At 25.8% G+C, this 22,100-nt stretch overlaps 1 protein-coding gene across 1 annotated transcript in view; it reads left to right on the plus strand.

Annotated features, from left to right (window-relative positions):
• Positions 1 to 2,826: 2,826 nt before the first annotated feature.
• LOC101234303 (VPS35 endosomal protein-sorting factor-like) overlaps positions 2,827 to 22,100 on the plus strand; it is a 114,194-nt gene continuing 94,920 nt past the window's right edge. Inside the window, exons 1-2 of the mRNA XM_065803542.1 lie at positions 2,827 to 2,920; positions 19,031 to 19,127. Coding sequence (XP_065659614.1) covers positions 2,895 to 2,920; positions 19,031 to 19,127 — 123 coding nt within the window. The 5' untranslated portion in view covers positions 2,827 to 2,894. The remainder of the gene's footprint in view (positions 2,921 to 19,030; positions 19,128 to 22,100) is intronic.

The raw sequence follows: 22,100 nt of genomic DNA on the forward strand, positions 1-22,100 counted from the left end.
AGGCAAATCAAACTGAAAATTAGGCATGATCAAAAATGAGTATTTAGATGAATTTTCATTAAAATTACTATTGTTAGTACATCCCCATTTGGAATATGGAGCAGCTGTTTGTAGTTCATCTTGGAAGATGGACATTGATAATCTTGAGTTTGTGCAACACAGGGTTGCAAAAATCAAATCTTTATGGGGGAAGTTGTATGAAAAAAAATTATTTTGAATATTTTTTTAAAGTATTCAAAGAACTTTTCAAAAATTTTGCTTTAGAGTCGGAGTTGGAGTCGGAGTTGCACTCTAAAAATTTCAACAATTGGAGTCGGGTTTGGTACTTTTTTTTTATGACTCAACACCCCTGGGAAAAGATATTGTTAATTTTCACCATCCTCTATTACATTTTGAACTAGAATGATCTAGTAGAAGTAACAATTGTGGAATACGCAGACAATTTTTCAATTCAAAAATTCTTTTTTTAACAAACAGAGTTACAAATGATTGGAATTCTCTTCCTCAATGAATAATAGATAAAGATAACATAAACCTTTTTAAAAACAGTATTGATAAATATTTTGATTTATGAACACTATTTATTGTTATCGGCTGTCATAGTCTTAATTCTACGTGATTAAGACTCAACACACCTTAAGTGTGTACAGCATTTTTCTATTCTATTCTATTATAATAAATATATATATTTAACACTAAAAATAAATCCTGTTATATATTTGCAGATGGGTACAGAATTAACGGCTTTACTAGATCATAACAATAGTATAAAAGATTTACAAAAGTTAATTGACATAAACTGTTACCACATTAGCTATGCTAAAAATTAGGCCTAATTAAGCACTCTAAATATTTAGATAAAAGAAATATAAAATTACATAAAATTACAATTTACATAATTAGTTAGACCTCTTCTTGAATATGGAACCCGATTATGAAACCCGCATTTACAAAAACATATTAATATGATTAAACAAGTCCAGCATAAAGCAACTTGTATCCACAATATATTATATAAAATAATTCTCTCAACAATGAAAATAGAAGATTAAGAGGTGATATAATGGAAGTTAATCAATAAAAGAATATGTAGACAACAAAGTATAAAAACTTATGGTTGACATTTTTTATGAATAAGATATTTGACAAATGGATTTACAACAACTATTTACCAAAACTAGTTGTGAATGATGAACACATACAAACTATGATGAACATATACAAAACTGTAAATAAATTAACAACTGCAAAATTAATGAAAATGTGTATTACATTCTAAATAATATATGAAACTTTTTCATTTAATTCTTGTCTTCCTGTAAAATCATCACTTTCTCTATTCCTTTGGTTCTTCAAAAAGATTTAGTCTTCTTTATCCTTTTCATGATTTTTATCCTAGCTTATCCTCTGCTAGAAATCTCATCCATCAAACAAATTCATGATTTGATTCTGTTTTTTTTAATTCAACTTTTGGCACTATAAGCAGATTAATGTTTTTCTTCCTTTTTAAAAAAAAACTTGTAACAAAAGTGGATTACAACTTATAATATCTCAAGATGTCAGAACATTGGCTGATTACCTTAAATCCTATCTGGCCTATTCCATTTACAGTTTCTGAAAAAATAAGTTTATACCAAAGTAAATTACAATATTTTTAATGTTCCTATATATCATACTTTGATATATAAGAATATTACAAATATTGTAATTAACCCTGGTACAAAGTGAAGCACCTGATGCAGAAAGACACACTTGTACTGTTAATGACATTCTAATAATTTGGAAAAACATTCAGAAGGAATTAACACCAAAGTTTAGGTGCTAAGAAGTAGTTAAGCAAAATAAATCATCATATATTGACCCCATAATGACAATGACCTTAACTAAGCTAATATGTTAATTTTAAATACAGAAGTAGAGATTAAACTAACAAAGAAGTAGAGATTGAAATGAATTTTGCAGCTTCAAAGAATCCTATTAACTTAGAAGCTGCACCATAATTTCATATTTTATGATTTAATTGATTTGTGATTTTATAATATTGTTTTATTTAAATCTTCTTTTTAAGTTAATCATGATTGAAACTAAATCAAAAAATGTAAAAAAAAAACAAAAAAAATTAAAACATAAAATAAAAATTTTTTTGAAGAAAATTTTCAATCTTTTATAATATGGAATAAAAAACAAAGCAACAATTCTTTAAGTTAAAAATAATATTTTAATTTAATTTTATATATAGTAAAATTATATATTGCAAATAAAAACTAATAGCATAAATAAAACACAAATATTTTCATTATTGTCAATGGTCTAGGTGCATTTATCATCATTGTAAGCTTGTATAATTAGTAGTCTATTAAAAGCACTAAATTATATAACTATTTTAATTATGTTTATATATTTGATGATTTATATATATATATATATATATATATATATATATATATATATATATATATATATATATATATATATATATATATATATATATATACACTTATTTATGTTACACACACATATATATACAACTAAAAAAGCACTTTTAAATCTACAATCTGATGTCATACTGATTTAAGAAGTTTAAATATATTCTACAAAATATAGTGTTCAATGTTCTTAAAATGTATTCTACAAAATATAGTGTTCAATGTTCTTAAAATGTATTCTACAGAATATAGTGTTCAATGTTCTTAAAATGTATTCTACAAAATGTTCAATATTCTTAAAAGAACAGAGTAATAATTAGTAAAATAATTAGTAGAAAACATTTAAATTTTTTTTGATTTTACACAATGTTTTTTGAATAAAGACTATCCAGAAATCTAATTTTCTTTATATAATTTAGAAAAAATTTATAATATTTTGTTGTGTTTTATGCAAAACCTTTTTGTACCATGCTCTCAACTGAAAGTTATCAATGGTATGTACATTTTGTAATTTAGAGTTATTTTTTGTTTGTTTTTGATTACAAGCGTTATTATTGTTACATATTATCACTTTGGTTTGTGAGAAATGTTTAATCTCATACATCTTCTCGTATGTATCATATAAAAAATCATATAACAAAATCTAAAAAATAAAAAAATCTTCTAAAATATAAAAAATAGCAAAATCAGTATGTTAGACAAAGAAAAAGAATGAGCAAAGAGAAAGGCAATTGAGTAAAGTTGTTTACCAAAAATAGGCCAAACTTATAATTTTTTTCTCTGGGGTAATTTAAGTAGATTGCTAAATACTATCTTTTTTATTCTATATAAAATACAGTACAAATGACTTGCTCACATATAGAATACTTTTTATTACAATTTAATCACTATTATATAATACTTTTTGATAATTTAATTGAAGTTTTTTGTATTAAATGATTATTAGATCTAAGTTTTTTTCTTTTTCAAAGAGTTTGCCTAATATTATAAAAACATAAAAAAAGACAGCTCCGTCTTTACACATATTCAGCCTAGGCAGCCACTGCGGAGCCAATGCATTTGGAGAGGCCAGCCAGTGAGAAATCAATTTATTTTATAAATAATAATTAATATATCGAAAATTTTATTCTATTGAAAAAAACAAACAAAAAAACAAGTATTTCTTTTGTATACATATTGGAGAAACAAAAATTTATCTGCTATATTGTTTACACTAGGAATGACAAAACAAATTAAAAAAAAAATATTTTCTTCTGAATTCTTTTTTTAAAAGTAAAATTATTCAAATAGTTTTTATAAGTGAAAATAATAGTGAAAAATCATCAGAACTTTCAGAACAAAAAAATCAGTCAGAAGTGATCAACAAATAACATTAACATGGATAAGTCTAGCAAGAGAAAAAGTGGAGGCAAAATAATAGACTGATTAAGTTTACCACAACAAATCAGCTAAAAGAGACTATTAATTTTTTAAAATCTGATACCCGTGACAATGCTGAAACGTAAGAGTTATTTTTTTAAAAACTAGTAAATGGAAAAAAGAAAGAACGCAATCGATTTGTATATACTGGCAAGAGATATTTTTTATTTATCTATTTTTTTAAACTATTGGTCTATTATATATATATATATATATATATATATATATATATATATATATATATATATATATATATATATATATATATATATTAAGGCCTAATAACTAAAGTCTAGTAAGTTTTAATTTAAAAATTTAAAGATTTAAAAAATGTTATGGGCATTTTGTGGACCAGACCAGAAAATTTAATTATTCTATGATGGAATTTTTTTCAAATCATTAGAGTTACAAGCTAAATATGACTCATTTTTAGCTAAACATATAAACACTCAAGTAAACCAAGGTAAAGGTAGCACTTCCTATCTCTCAGCTCACATTTGTGAAGAATTCATCCAGCAACTTGGCGATTCTTTTTTTTCAAATAATTGATAGTTATTATATGATATGTTTAATCTTGTCAAAAAGACATTAAAGATGCAGGACATCAACATTAGTGATTGCTGTGGGTAGTCGTATGATAATGTCTCCAATATCTGTGGAGTTAACACTGGGTTGCAAGCCCATTTTAAGTAGTTGAATCCACTAGCTAAATATGTGTTATGCACCAGCCATTCTTTGAATCTGGTTAATGTTGCAGCAGCTGAGTTTTGTTTGGCAATCTTCAACAGCTAGATAACTTTCTTTCTGTTTTCTGTTTTTATGAGTTACAAGGTATAATTATTAGAATCAGTTTTTTTAAGTTCTTATTTGTCAATAGTACTTATATATTTGTATATTTAAAATATGCGTATAAACTTCAAAAGAGTATTAAAAGAACTGAACAATGGCAAAATGCATCGGCCGAACAAGTTAGTATAAGCTAGTAAGCTAGTTGTAGTTCATCTTCCAGAAATGGATTCTGTCGCATTTACTTTGCACATCCTAGAGCTTTTAAAGATATACACAAACAAAGTGGACATTTAATTTCCAAATGTGTGTCTGCATTTCTAGAGCTTCGTTTCTACTTTAATTGATATTTGTTCTGGTGACCAAATAAACTTGTATCATATTTCCTAATGTTAATGTTATTTTAAGGATGTTTCTTTTTGCTGCTACAAGTTGTATAAATAGAAAACAAAGATCTGCTTTCCAAATTTTGGATTACCTTGTTATAATTACCATATTTACTTGTTGGTCTCTAATCTTGTACAGTAATTTATTATGTAAAACATATAAAAAAAATAGTGTTTATGTACTGTTTTTAGTGTGTGAGTGAAAGAAAGGGAAGGAGAGGCTGCAGAGCCACAACCGTTGCCACAATCAAAGACAGGTCTGAGAAAAGATCAAAGTTGATAAACTTTGATCTTTTTCCAGACCAAAATAAACATGATTAAAAGTAGTTTTCTATTAGAGCTTTTATTTTTCCATTTTTTATTAGTTAATTTTTTTTTTAAGAGCTATAAGTTTTAATTTTTTTTTATATTTCTCCTTTGTTAAGATTTTTTTCCTTTTTTATAGTTTAGGTTTTTTTTATTAGTTTTTTATGTTAATGATTTTTTGGGTGATAGAAATAATGTTGAAAAATGAATTTCGGAGTAGTGTCGAATATATTAAAAAGACCCAATGTCGCATATAAAAGGAATAGTGTCACAAAAGAATTTATTGAATAGTGTCGAAAACAAAAAAAAGGAATAGTGTCACAAATAGTAAAATCGGAATAGTGACTAAAACATAAAAAAGGAATAATATCGCAAATTAATTTAATGAATAGTGTCGAAAACAAAAAAAAGGAATAGTGTTGCAAATAATAAAAGGAATAGTGTTGCAAATAGTAAAATCGGATTAGTGTCGAAAACATAAAAATAGAATAATGTTGCAAATAGTAAAAATGGAATAGTGTCGCAAATAGTAAAAGCGGAATAATGTCACAAATAGTACAATTGGAATAATGTTGCAAATAGTAAAAACAGAATAGTGTCACAAATAGTAAAATCAGAAAAGTGTCAAAAATAGTAAGAACGGAATTGTAGTCGGAGAGAGTTAGAGAGAAATAGGGTCAAACCCAGACAAAAATAGTATAAAGCTGAAATTCGACAAAGAGAAAGTGCCTTTGGGTGAGGTCCATTTTGATACCTAAAAACTTTATATTTTTGGATAGAAAATTTTATGTTGTTTCTAGCGATGAAGAGATAGTGAACTATTTATACTTTCCGATTTGCACAGTAAAAGCTTAGTAATGTTTATCCACTATATACTCTACTAAATCTTTTTAAACAAAATTTTTTTTAAAGAATAATCTGGTAAGTATAATTTAGTGTATTTTACAGATTTTTATTATATCAAAAAAGGTCTTACTACAAATGTACTTTATAACAACTGTTGTAGGGATAATTACAAGCAAAATCAAGATTTCAGTAAACTTTTATATGCATCACTAGAAGATATATATGTGATATTGAATATGGTCTGAAGAAAAAAAAAGTTTGAAGTTATTTCTTATTCTTTATTTTTTCAAAGCTTTTAGAAATGGACGACTTAGCGTCGAACCGACCTATACAACACTTATATTGAAATGAGATAACAGAACACAAAGTTTAAAACTATTTAATTGTAAAACACTTGTTGTTTTTTAAACAGTTTTTTAATTTTTATTTTTTTACGGAATAGATAAATATTATAATGTTTTTACAATTAATTTAAAAAGTATTTATTTATTCATTGAGAAGATAACAGGTAATTAAAATTATAGGGGTTTCTGGCTTTTTAGAAAATACAAGTTCTTATTGTATATGAGGCATAGGCACAAATGATGACATTTTCTAAGTTGTTTTAACTTTTAGAATTTCGAAGACCAACTTATGAACCATAAATTTTGCCAAATAATGATATTTTTCTTAAGCCTTTTTTTTCTAAAAGACTTGAGCAATAGGGCCATGGCAACTTATGACCAAGACCCCCCCTCTTAATTTTTTGATGACTTTTTTTGTTTGTTTAAATAGAGTAGTTTTAAGCATTACTTCTTTTTGGTAATCTTTGGTATGTTTTGTTGGTCCTTTGCCTCCCCTTCCCTACTAAAATGTCACGCACATGTATTACCAAAGGAAAAATACGTGGTAATACTTTGTTCATGGAAGTGTGAAACTTTATTTCACCTTCAAGAAAATACAAACCAAAAGTACTAAAAACCATTTTCTTTTGAATTGAATGGGCTTCAAGGGCGGATCCAGACCATGTAGAAAGGGAGGGTGATTTTTAGATTTTTTAGATTTCGTGGATCCAGACTTGATGCAATTAGAATCTAGGTAATTCACTTTTTGCAGTTTTTACATTGTTTACTCAAGACTCTTCACCATAGCCACTGGGTAAAAAGTGGCGCTAGTCTTTGCATCCTGATATTTTTGCTTTAATAAATCTATTGTTGTTAGTAAAACTATTGTTATGATTATACTCATACAAATCTGAAGTAAAAGTTTATAATATTAAACATTATTTTTGTTAGCACAAAAATGTGTCTGTATTTTACTTTCTTTGTATCGTAAAGTTTTACAAAATCCAAAATAGAAAAACTGTAAATTCAAATTTTGGAAAAAGGATAGCAGCTAAATGAAAATGCAAAATTGCAAAAGTCATCAATAAGTCATCAAAAATGCAAAATTGTGTGATAGGCAACTTTTTCACAATTCAAAATTAATTTTTCTGTTAAAGTAAATATGATTATAGGTAGCAGCAGTGCCAGCTTTAGTGGGTGGACTGGGTAGCAGCACTGTATGGATGGGTTTTTAGGTTTGGTACTTTTTCCACAACAAACTACATACTTAATGTGTTGTTGGCAGTGATTATCTGGAAAATTTTAAAATGTGGGTTCAACCACTTTTCCACTGAACCCCTCAAATAATAATACCGATTCAATACTACAGGAAAAACAGGTTGCTATCAAACGCTCTATATAAATGATACAAACGATACAAATGTTTCATCATTTAAGGAACATTTATTTGAAGTTTATGATAAAAACTTTGTCAAATGGACAGTAAAATGTAACAATTATAAAACAAACAAAAGTCTAGAATAACTATGGATAACAAAAGATTTTAAAAAATCCTCAAAAGTTATTTAATACCTTAAAACAAAAAAAATGTAAAACTATTTGAAAATCAAAGATAATACCTTAAATTCATTTGCGACACTATTCCGCTTTTTTGTTTTAAGTTCATTTGCAACTCTATTCCGTTTTTTTGTTTTGGACACTATTCATTAAACTTCTTTTCAACATTATTCCTTTTTCTATTTTCCGCACTATTCATTAAATTCATTTGCGACATTATTTCTTATTCTGTTGTTTGACACTATTCCTTTAATTTATTTGCAACACTATTCTGTTTTTTTGTTTTCGACACTGTTCATTAAATTCATTTTCGACATGATTTCTTTTTCTATTCTCCTCACTATTCATTAAATTTATTTGCAACATTATTCCTTATTCTGTTATTTGACAATCAATCATGCAACAACTTGCAACGTTATTCCTTTTTTACATTTTTAACAATCAAATTTGCAACAATAAAAATTTTGTGACACTATTCCTCCACTCCGATTTTCTTTCTTTTATTGGTTTTTTTCAGTGCGCTTTTGAAGCGTTTCCAAACATCTAAAAAGCTGTGGTCAAACTTTCAAATAAAATAATTATATGCATGGTCAGGAGTTGAGTGTGGTAGCATTCCTTTCCTGTCCACGACTGCAAGCTTCTCAATACAAGCTTAAATTACACAAAGCAACACACTTAAAGCAACACACTGCGCTGTACCAATCATCTTTTGAATTTTTAATAATTTTTTAAACTCTGGACCTTTTGTACAGAGTTCAAAAATTGATTTAGATATTTCAAGTAGTTTTTGGCATCAGACTGGAAGCACTAGGTCCAATGGATTAATAAATATTGTATATTATTACTACTAGTAGTAGGAATACTTGGGTGTAACAGGAATACCGAATATAATAATATCAATAGTGAAATAGAAATGTAGAGTTCTATGAAGAGTTGCAAAAAAAAAAACAAGTTTTTTTCCTCTTCCGTTTTTTTGGTGTTTTTTTTTGTTTTTAGGAATTTTTTTCTTTTTTTAAATATTTTTTAGTTTTTTTTTGGCAAAAATTTTGGAATTTATTCCAAAAAAAAACAAAGCTTGTTTTTTTTATTCAAGCATATTTTTAGTATATGATCATTATAAACACAACAACATGTATAAACACCATTTTTAATTTATATTTTTAATAAAAATTTAATTAGCTATAAGTTAATTACAAATATAGATATACTGTATTGGAATGTCTATTTGTCAAGTTGTACTTCCTAACTACTCATTATATACAGGAACATTATATACAATATGTATGCATGTATGTATGTATGTATGTATGTATGTATGTATGTATGTATGTATGTATGTATGTATGTATGTATGTATGTATGTATGTATGTATGTATGTATGTATGTATGTATGTATGTATGTATGTATGTATATATGTATGTATGTATGTATGTTTGTATATATGTATATATGTATGTATGTATGTATGTATGTATGTATGTATGTATGTATGTATGTATGTATGTATGTATGTATGTATGTATGTATGTATGTATGTATGTATGTATGTATGTATGTATGTATGTATGTATGTATGTATGTATATATGTATGTATGTATGTATGTATGTATATATGTATGTATGTATGTATGTTTGTATATATGTATATATGTATGTATATATATATGTATACATATACATATATATATATATATATATATATATATATATATATATATATATATATATATATATATATATATATATATATATATATATATGTATATATATATATATATAAATATATATATATATATATATATACATATACATATATATATATATATATATATATATATATATATATATATATATATATATATATATATATGTATATATATATATATATGTATATATATATATATATATATATATATATATATATATATATATATATATATATATATATATATATATATATATATATATATATATATATAAAGGGGTTGTGATGAAGCGGGTGTGCACGTGAAACACGCCTATAAATGGCCTTCCGGGAGCGACAAAGAGCGCTTGGTAGTTTTGTTACAAAAGCAAAAAGTCCCAGTCATCTGAAAAACTTGCAATGGAGAAAATACAAGTTGATTTTAAAGAAAAGATATTTAGTAAAAAGTCAAAATATGTTTAAACAGTAGAGTTTGCATATTGTTCAATATAGAAGTTATATTCCTAATAAGTGGGTCACATATAATTTATGTGTGATGTACTTTAATTTTAATTTATGCGGCATAATTTAAAATAAAAATGATCTATTTCTTCTATTTGAAAGCTATATTCAGCATGTTGTTTTTTTTTTAATTCCAGTTGAACGTTATCATATTATCTGCTTAATTGTACCCTGGTTAAGTCGAACCATTCGCCAACTCGTGCAGTTTTTTACTGTCCATTTGACAAAAAACTTTGCTTAACTAGAACTTTTACTTTGATTTGCTTTAAAGTTCATGTAATAAAATTTTGAAAAACTTGTAAAAGAAAGACAAAGTATTCATTCCAATAAAAGATTTATATTCATTATACAAGTTTACAAGTTACTTTTGAACAGATAATAATCCATAGCGATAAGCTTTGTCAACAAGAGCATGGACTCGAGATGAAAAGTTAGTACACATTTTTAAAGCATGCCTTACAAGTTCATTCATGATTTAACATACTCTTAATTTTAATTGATCAATATTCTCTGGTTGAAAGGAATCAGCAAACACTTGTCTTTTAATTTCAACATGAAGGAGCTTGATAGGCCGACATTGAGGGACATTGGTGGGGTTATTTTGCTTCATAACAAAATGGAATTTGTTTGTTGTTTAAATACTTAACTACTTTTGAAGAATAATGTGATGAAGCTTTGTCTGGCCAAAAGATGCAAGCTTTATCAGAGCAGTGCTTCTCAATGTAGGGGATTAGTCTTCGTTGAAGGCATTCAAATTTGTACATCTGGGCATCAATGGCCATTCCCTGGTTCCAGATAAAGTAATCAGAAACACCATGATCACACAATGCATACCAAACACCTACCTTAAAGGGAAACTTGGTGCGACCTGAGAAGCGAATCTCTTCTGGAGTTGTTGAGGCATCTTTGGCATAAAAAGTTTTACTTGAAAACTCGGCCCCATTATTCTTATATATGTTTCATCATCCATTATGATGATCGCAAATCCACCTTTCCCCTTTGTTAAATGCTGTCGATAAAGTCTTCCAAGGGCTTTTTGTATTTCACCTTTCTCAGCTGGATGGTAAAATGGTGCTAGTTTTCGTTTGTGACAATAAATACCATGTCTGTTCAAAGTATTTAAGACTTGTGGCAAACATTGTATTTTGAGGCAGCTCTTCTTAAACTTTTGTTTGTTGTGTTGTTTAATTCATGTATAAGATCTCCAAGTGCAGCACCAGTTATCTTTCTAGCAGCTCCATTGTTTCTACGACCATCAGTGACACCCACTATCTTCTCTGCTTGTCCGAGGACCTTGTATGCACCAGATTTGCAATAACCTGCATTTTGCAAAGCCTGTAAGCGATCTTTCTTACTCAGTACTTTTCAAGATATTGTTTGCGATTTCATGAGATGCCATATCAAAACTGTGTTATAAAACAATGTACCCAAATGATACTAAAACAGAAAAACGACAATTACAAGCATGAGTCACCTGTATATCATATAACACAGTTTCTATTTTTAGACATGATTTATTCTAAACATATTTGCATGTTAACATTATTCTATGAATCAATTAAACGCACATTATTAATTATATAATCAAGCATATAAAAAATTATTCACTTAATAATAATAATTAAATTGCGCATTCAGTTTAAATTAGAATGCAGTTTTCTGTGTCGTACAAACAATGAATGGAAAGTTATGAAGTAATTACTAATAGATAGAATGGAATGTTTACTATTTTCAAAACGTTTCGTCCCAATGAGTATAGAAAGTTTAAATTAAAAAATTAAAACTTGATTGAAATTTGAAAAAAATTGTCCATCTTTTTCCTTGTACGTACTGGTATGCTTTTGAGTGACCTTGTCTCCATACAGAATATTGCTCTCAAAGACATAATGCCGAGCGCCCATAATCGCGCTTGTTGATAACATGTTTCAGTATTAAGAGTGCAAAATATCGCGCTTGCGAATTTTATTCATCACATGCACTATAAATATATATATATATATATATATATATATATAATATATATATATATATATATATATATATATATATATATATACACACATAGATATATATATATACATACATACATTTAATATACATTATATATAAAAATATAATGTATACAGGGCTTGTGATGAAGAAAATCGTCAAGCGTGTTATATCGCGCTTGTAAAATTAGAATATGTTTTCATAGAGCGTGATTATGTGCGCTCGAGATAACGTTGGCGAGCGCAACCATGAAAATTGAAAGGCGATGCTCATAAAAAGCTTTTTATTTTTTATTTCTTTTTTTATTTGTTACATAATTCTTTCGTCAAAAAATGTTTTAATTAGTATCACACTCATAAAACTACTTCAACGAAGTAGATTTTTATACTTCTTGTATATTGTCAAATCGCGATTTTATTTTTAACTATTTATGTTATAAAAAAATAATATCAAACAAAAACGCAACTTCTTATTGATTTAAGTATTGAAGTATAATTTAGTGACTTAGTTTTGCTTCGTTGTTTTGATATATGTATTTTAAAATGTTACGCAGTAAACTTAATTAACGGTTTTTATATTTCTTGATATTTTTTATTCAAATTAATTATTTAATTTTTTTCTAAAATTTCTTTTTTAAATTACGTTTTTTTATCTTAAAAAAATAACACAAGAATAATTTGAAATAATAATAAATAAGAACTTTCTATTTAATAAATATTGGCGTCATTACTTTGTTTCCTTTTCGAATGTCCTTGATTGCGAACATTCTAAACAACAGAATCGTTTTAAATTTGAGTTGCAATAAATAATAGTTAATAAAAAACCTATACTATGAACAAAAACTAATTTTAAAAATTACTCTATTATTAATATTTATTTTTATTATAAACGGTGTGTGGAATATTACAAACAATAAATCAAATAAATCTTACTTGATATTTTCACAAGATTAAAAATACTCTGCAGTTTTAATTTTCTTATAATGGTTTTCTAATTTTCTATTCTTATTTTATTTGCGCATTTTTGTATTCACATTGTGTTTCCACGTGCACATTCCATTATTGAAATAAGCGATTATAACGACTTTAAACGGCTCATTCATTACGTTAGTGCAAAAGAGAACGACGTTGTGCTTTTTATATTTTATATCAGTGCTTTGATAACAGAATATCTTTAATAAAAAATCTTTTTTAAATATTTTATGAAAATAAAAAAATAATCCCGAACTATTGGATGACCGTTATTTTATTTGCTCGTTATAAGCTGAACGCGCGTTATTTATCGCGCCTAGAATGTTTGAAAATACCGTTTACGGGCGCATTTTACGAGTAGTGCGCGATCGCGCTCGCTTCATCACAAGCCCTGTGTATATATATATATTATATGTGTATATATATAAAAATATATTATATATTGTATTTATATAAAAATATATTATATATTGTATTTATATATATATATATATATATATATATATATATATATATATATATATATATATATATATATATGTTAAGTGATTTTCTACTAATATATATATATATGTATATATATATATATATATATATATATATATACATATATATATACATATATATATAAATATATATATATATATATATATATATATATATATATATATATATATATATACATATATATATATGTTAAGTGATTTTCTACTAATATATATATATATATATATATATATATATATATATATTATATATATATATATATATATATATATATATATATATATATATATATATATATATATTAGGGTGGTGGTAAAAACAACTTATTTTAAAAATGTCAGCTGACAACCCCTAAATGTGTTTTATATAATAAAATAATACTGGATTTAAAAAATTTTTGAATAAAAAATATTTTTACGGGTGCCACAAGGCCCTTATACATCAAACAGGTTCCTAATATTATAAAAAAAAAAGTTTTTCAAAAGTATATCATGTTGGGGCTCAAATGAAGCAAAATTATGTAAAAATTTCAAAAATAATAATTGTTTTATAAAAAGCCGAAATAAAAAAATTATAATTAAAAAAATCTTGTTAAATTCCCCTTTTTTGGTTTTAAATTAAAAAATGTCATTTTCTATTCACTAAAATCTAAAATAATAATATATTTATAAAATGATTCATATTTTTGAAATTTTTATATATTTTTGCATCATTTGAGACCCAACATGACATACTTTTGAAAAACTTTTTTTTTTATAATATTAGGAACCTGTTTGATGTATAAGGGCCTTGTGGCACCCGTAAAAATATTTTTTATTCAAAAATTTTTTAAATCCAGTATTATTTTATTATATAAAACACATTTAGGGGTTGTCAGCTGACATTTTTAAAATAAGTTGTTTTTACCACCACCCTAATATATATATATATATATATATATATATATATATATATATATATGTATATATATATATATATATATATATATATATATATATATATATATATATATATAAATTATGTCAGTGTATTCTACAAATAGATTGCTCAATGTTCTTAAAGAACAGAGCAATAATAAATTAGTAAAAACCCTTATCTTTTATCTTCAACATCATATTTCTCCATCAGTAGGTTCATCAGGAAGAATGTCTAAACATCAAAAAGTTCAAATTATAGAAAAATTACTTCACAGGAAGTTGGGAATTGTTATAATTAATTATGAAATAACTGTAGTGTTTTGCAACCAGGAAGTTGCATCTACATTAGATAATTAAAAAATCATGAAAAGAATTCTTTAGAATTGGGATAATTTTAGACTGGTCATTTGTTTTTATAATTTTTTAAAAGAAACTTATTTTCATGTCTGCATTTAAAAATTAATTCAGATTTTTTATTCAGTAAATTTTCTTGATCTAAATGAGTAACAATTTCAAATTTTTCTTGTAAACATAGTATACATTTTTTGGAAATTTTATTATAGGCAGGCGCTTTTGAGTATTTTTTATGTTTAAAAGATTGTTTGTGGTTAACATAATGTTTTTTCCATTTGCCCTCGGTTAAGCTAATATATTGTTTATCAGGGTTGTTTTATTAATCAATGCAAAATTATGGCCTTTTATAATTCTTTCAATATTTTTTGTGCAGCTATAGCTTACCTTAATAGTGTTTCTGTTAAAAATGTTGTACAATTTATTAGAGGGAGGGAAATGTATATCAACTAATTTTAAAAACGCTTTTCCAATACTTGTTGAAACATTTTTGCTGTACGGAGGGTTGAACCAAATTATATTTATATTTCTATTTTGCTCTTTTGCAATTTTTTGTTTCAAATTTTAGCTTGAAATTTTTAAATCCGCTTTTTTTAAGAGCATCTTCATACACGTGTTTGGAAGAGTTAAAAATATTTTCATTAGAATAGTTTTGATTTAGCCTATTGTTTATTGAAATAGGAGTTTGTTTTAAGATTTGAGGAGGATGATTTGAATTTATATTAATATACCATAATTCATCATTAGGTTTTTTATAAGGCCTATAAGAATTTTCCAAGAGGTTAAATGTGACATCAAGAAAATTCACAATTTTTAAATTAATGTTAATTTCAATTTGGAGGCCAATGTTTTTGAAAATTTGTATAATATTTTTTCTGATTTTGTCAAGTTGAGGCCCTGATTTTTTTTTGCATTATAATTACACCATTATTGCGATACAAGCCTAATTGATTAAAATGAACTATATTAGCTAGGGAATTTAAAATATATAATCTGACAAATTCGTAAATTTTTCCTCTGTCGTAACTTCCCATTGTTACATCAAAGCACTCGTGCATGGTTTTTTTCTTCCACGTCTCGTTATTAAAATAGAGTAAGGTTTTTCTGCAATGTTTAATTAGACAAATAGTGTCGTCTGTAATTTCAGTGTGGATTTTTCCAAATTCTATTGTTTTATCTAAAATTTCAGCTGTAATTGAGGGGTAAAAATTATTAATATTGAATTATATAAATGTGCATTAATTTTTATTACCAATATTATAAAACCAATTTATAACGCCAGTGGTATTTTTTCACTGTTGCAAATTTAATTTTTTTTGAATAATATTTATTTCATCTGATTTAATTTTACTAATGTGCCCTAGTTCACTTTTTGAAGGTACTAGTAACCTACAAGGGAGTTTATTTTTAAAATTCGGTTTATGATCTTTACGCTTGCGCTCGTGCAACTGATTCAATTCTAGCTTCTAAATTAATAGTTTTAACAATGTTTTGGCCTTCTAAATTAATTGAATTTTCTAAGTTTTTCGGGGGTTTTACGTAATTATTAGAAATATTTTTGCGCAATATATATATATATATATATATATATATATATATATATATATATATATATATATATACAACCTTTAATTTTAATTTAAGGAATTAGGGTCGGCATTCGTCAAATAATCATTACCCCTTATATTATAAGCATGTATATATACATGCTTATAATATAAGGGGTAATGAATATTTGATTATAAAAGCATTACTTTATAGGAGCATAGCTTTAGACAATAATAGTGATATAATAATAAATGTTGCAATTAAACTTTATTTAAGTTTTTAGTAAATTTATGAATTAGTGATTTTTTTAGTTTCGAAGTTGTTGTTTTTTTTAAAAAAAAAGCATCGTTTATTTATTAGATTTTTGTTGATTTTTAAGATCGATCATAGAAAGAATGCCATTTAGAAATACAAATTTAGTTTATATGCTGTAGGCAAAGATTTTGTTAACCACAAATTATTAAAAAAAAAATGAGTAGACAGTTTACACCTGTTTACAGTTTATATACGGTTGTTCTAAACTCTACAGGGAGGGAACGTGGAGGGGAAAAAAGAGAATCTAAAAAAAAATAATACTAAAAATAGTTATTTTTTCTTATTTATAAGCAATGTTTCTGTGCAATTTTTTTAGTTTGCTTTGGATAAGACTGTCGCGTTTCTTATTTTGAATGGATTTAATCAAAACCTTAATGAAAAACTTGAATCAAATTAAAAATTTTTTTTATTAATATGTGTTTAACATAGCTATACCAAAACTAAACTTAATAGACTTTCTGATCCTAAATAATATTAAAAAGATCGTAAACATGTAAATGAATGGTTTTAACAAATAAAATAAATTAATACTAGATTTTTAAACTTAATAAAATAATAATCATGCTAAAATTTCAAGTAAAAAAGTGTGAGAACAACAGACATTTGAAAAGTAAATATATATACTTTTAAATGAATTTGATTTTGAAATTATTTATTCATAAATCAAAATTTAACAAGCAAAACCATCATAAAAATAAAGTTATAGTTGTAAACTCTGATGTGTAGCTTCAAGCACCACTATAATGATGTATTTCGGGACACATAATATATCCTATTTATGTTCACTGGTAGCCCATTCCAGTTGTTAACAACTTGATTAGTAAAAAAGTTGCCCCGTTCTTGGCAGATTTTCACAATTTGCCATGTTAGTCGTTGATTATGTCCATGCAGATTATTCTCTGATTGTGATTGCCCACATACTAGCAGAACTACAAAGACTTTTTCTATTTCATTTGCAATTTTATACTACTGAATCAGGTCGCCCCTTTTTTATCACTCATCTAGAGTGGTAAGATTGAGTACCGCCAGTCTATCCTCATTTTTTGTGCTTTATCACGCTTATTGTTTTGGTTGCTTGCTGGTAAATGAGCAGGTTTGGATTGCATACTCGGGATGAGGTTTAATTTATGTTTTGTAGAGTACCCTCTATAACACTATCCCTTTAGTGCAAAATGATTTTTTTAGTCTGCCGAATACTTGGTTTGATCTAGCTGCTGCAGCTTCTACTTCATGCTTAACCTAGGTTTCCTAACGTCAATCTGACTTGAGGTTGTTTGATGTTAGGACACAATTAGGAACAACAAATATTGAACATGACTTAATGTTCAATAATTGTTGTTCCTAGTTCTATTCAATTGTTGTCTATGTTAAGCATTGAATAAAGGCACACTAACTTATTTGAGTGACCAGCATGCATGACTTTACATTTGTCAAGGTTAAAAACATAAGCCACTTCTTAGGCCATTTGACTGCATGATCTATGTCTAGTTGTAGTTTATTGTCTTCTGTTTTGATGTTTTTTGTTTTAATAAGCGTATAAAACATAAAAATTTTTTACAGTTAAAAAATCATTTAAATATGATATATTATATAATATTGCTTTTTTAGCATAAAAGTAAACATTTTTTATTATTTTTAAAACTAGAGAAAATTTCTCTGATAACAGTTTTAACTGTATGGTATAGCAAGGTTAGATTTTGGCATTAACAGCCTTCTGATAACTAAATTTGCTATTCTGGTTAACCGAACAGGCATTAGAAAATGAGTTTATTTTATCGCTGGAGTTAAAAAACGCTGACATTAAAAACTGCAGTTTTACTTTTAACCAGCCAATGGCTTATGACAGCCGATAGCTTATGACAGCCAATAGCTTGTGACTGGACTTAACAGTGAGAAGTGAATAAGGCTGAGGATTGATAATGTTTCTGTTTTAAAGTTAAAAAAATGAGTGTGGATTGTAATGCTATTTAATATATTATATTTACTTGACTTTATTGCACTCTTGGTTTTGGGGTAGTGAATATATTGGGAAAGTGTTTTCTCAGAGCGTTGAATAACCTGTATATAAAAAAAAAATTTAATTTACATATTAATTAAATACTGTGTTATAATAGATTATTTATTCAGTTTTTTTATTTTAGATTTGGTTAACTTCTTTTTTTTTTTTACCTTAGGTCTTTTCGAAAAAGAGATTACAAAGAAGAACAAAAAAGTTTTGCTGTTTCACTTAAAGCAACTTCTGATCACCCATTGCAAAGAACAATTGTTAATGTAGGTTTTAATAATTAAAAAAAAAATTCAGTAGTTTTTATTAAAAAATAATTTAGATTAAACTTTTATATTTTAAAAAAAAACCTGTGCTGTTTCCATATGTTTATTTACTATTATTTAATTCACTAATTTTTTTTTAAATTTCAAAAGCTAAAGTTACATTAGTAAAAATATGTTAGTAAAAACTAGTAAAAATACGTTAGTAAAAACAATTTAGAATTATTTAAGAATTTTTTTCAAAATTTTTAAAAGTAATTTTTATATGCATCTTTTATTTTTTTCATGGCAATATCCTAATGTCTATTATTAGTAATCAAAAAAAGAAGGGGGTTTTTATCTCCTTTCCTTTTTTTCAAATTTATTTGGGCAATATCTTAATGTTTGTCACTTACTATAAACAGCAAAAAAATATTAAAGGTTTACAAATAAATTTTTTTTTTGTATATTATTATTTTTTCAATAAGTTATTTTTAAGTCTCATATCCAATTCAAAATTCAAAAATAGGTTTTTACTACTCTAACATATCTAGTCTACAAAAGAGGTTATTGTAATTTTTATTTAACACTAATAAAAAAAAAAACTATTAATTTTATCTGGATTTAGTAAGTTTTTGTTTTTTACAAGAAATTAGCGATTTTCAAAACTTCACTGACAAAAAAACTACCAGGTTTTTAAGACATTAAATCTATTGTTTTTGAGCCACCAGTTAATGAAAATACAATGAAATGCTGCAGGCTTAAAAAAGGTCTGGAGGATGTTTTTTTTCTTTAAAAAAAAAAGATAGGCATAAAACTCAAGTCAAGTCTTAACTTACCAATGAATCAAATTGTAGTTATCAAATTATATCAAATTATACTTGGACTAAACTTTTATATTAAACATTCTGATCTTATTAAATTTTAAAACTTTTAAATTAATAAAGAATAAATAAATTTGGTCACATTAATGACATTTTTTTAATCTTCAGAACTATTGTTTGCATCAGGTTGCAGTTTGTGCCAAAATAGTAGAAAAAAAGAAGCTAAAGCTGTTTTATAGTTATCAAAATATAATGAGTCAAACTATTCTATTGTTCTTTATATACCAGAAAAAACTCTGGTATATAAGGAACAATAACTAATGGTAGACTGTTTAAGGATTCATATCAGCGAACTCATTTGAGTGCAGTTGAAGCAGGCTGTAAACTGTATCCTCATTACAATGCTGTTCAAGATGCAAAAGAAAAAAATGTCAAATAATAAAGGCAATATAAGTGTAGCTGATTGGTTAGCTTCTGTTGATCTAGTTCTGTTAAACCATACTGGTGCTTTTCTAGTTTTGCTGAAAAAAATGGTAATTTTATAGGCCAAAAAATTATTTACTTCATAGGTCTAACATAAAAAAGTTTACACTACTCCATAAAGTTGATTTTTATCAGTTTACAAGCAATATAATATATGCTTCCTCCTCATGAAAAAACAGAAAATTCGACTTGTAGCACTGGATTGAAATCAAAATTGGTGATTTTTTTTTTGTATGAAATTAAAAAATGTGTAAAGTATTTTAGTTTTGAGTTTTTTGAAATGAAGGTAAAACTAAAACTGAAAGTGAAAGTTAATTTGAAAGTAATAAGATAGATGGTACTAGTTAGTGGAAGATTTTCTTTTTGAAAACCTAAAAAATCGTTTTGTAAATTGTCCAAGTCTAAGAATATTTAAACTAGAATTTTTTTCTTACTTATATTGTTCCTTTGGAATTGATCAAATTGATGGGTCACAAAAAATATTGTTTGGCTTATGGCCAAAACCATCTTAAACTATGTACTGTTGGCCTGTACTGTTTAGTTTTAAGAAAGAAACAGTAGAAGTTTTAAGTAGGAGGATAAAGATTCTAGATCAGTGTAATTTTGATTATAATTCATTTATTATACTTAATTTGTTTATTCAACTGCTTATTCATTTTGTTCAGATGATGATGATTTGAACCAACTAATTAAAAAAATATAGTCTTTTTCCTGTAAAAAAAAGTTTCAAATGACCCTGTTTTATTCTGATTTTTTTCTTCTTTTATTATTTTAGTATTTACAGTTATTTGCAATTACAGTTATTTTTTTAAAAGTGGAAACAAAACACTTTGTTCCTGTTGGGGAATTAAAACCTATATTTGCAATCAAAATATTCTTGATTCTTATTTTAATAACAAATTTTAAATTCATTTTTTATTAAAAAAAAAACTTTAAAAAATCATTTGTCATTTTGTTTTCAATGATATTCAACAGATTTTTGCTAACTTATTTAAGTTTTAGAAGGTTTTTAAATATCTTGTAAATTAAAATTTTTTAATACTAAAAAAAATAAATTGCAATTAAACAGAAGGCTACTAAGCTTTTGCATTCTTTTAAATAAATTTAATGTAAAATATTAAAGAGTTGTCATTATTTACAAAAGCTTTAATACAAATATTTAGTTTTGAAACTTGATTAGTTTGAAATGTACAAGGTCCATTCAGTAAATTTAGAGTGAATGTTAACTAAAAGTTAAAAAACTTTTTTTACACTGAAGACTTGATGCTTTCTTTAATTTTTAAGATTTGATTTGATTTATTCATATAATTCCTTCCTTCTATGGAATAGTGTTGCCATATCTGTGGCAGATCTTTCGATGATGCCCTTTCTCATTTAGACAAGGTGCAAAAATGCATTGTAAACATTATTGGACCTGCTTTTGCAACCAACCTCCAAATTATCACATTTTTGTAGTGTTGCTTCTCTTTCTCTTTTCTACAAATACTATAATGGGCACTGTTCCAAAGAGCTAGCGTCTCTTGTGCTATCTACTAAAATTCATCCTCGTGTTACTTGTCATTCAATTAATTCAATTAAGTTTTTTTCCTCAAACGTCAGCAGCCGTATTCACATCTCTCCGTTAAACTAACAAAGAATTTGAGCGTCCGTTAACAAAAAAACTTTAAACGGCTGGTTATAAAACGGAGGA

The sequence above is a fragment of the Hydra vulgaris genome, chromosome 08, assembly GCF_038396675.1.
Source record: "Hydra vulgaris chromosome 08, alternate assembly HydraT2T_AEP".
NCBI lineage: Eukaryota > Metazoa > Cnidaria > Hydrozoa > Anthoathecata > Hydridae > Hydra > Hydra vulgaris.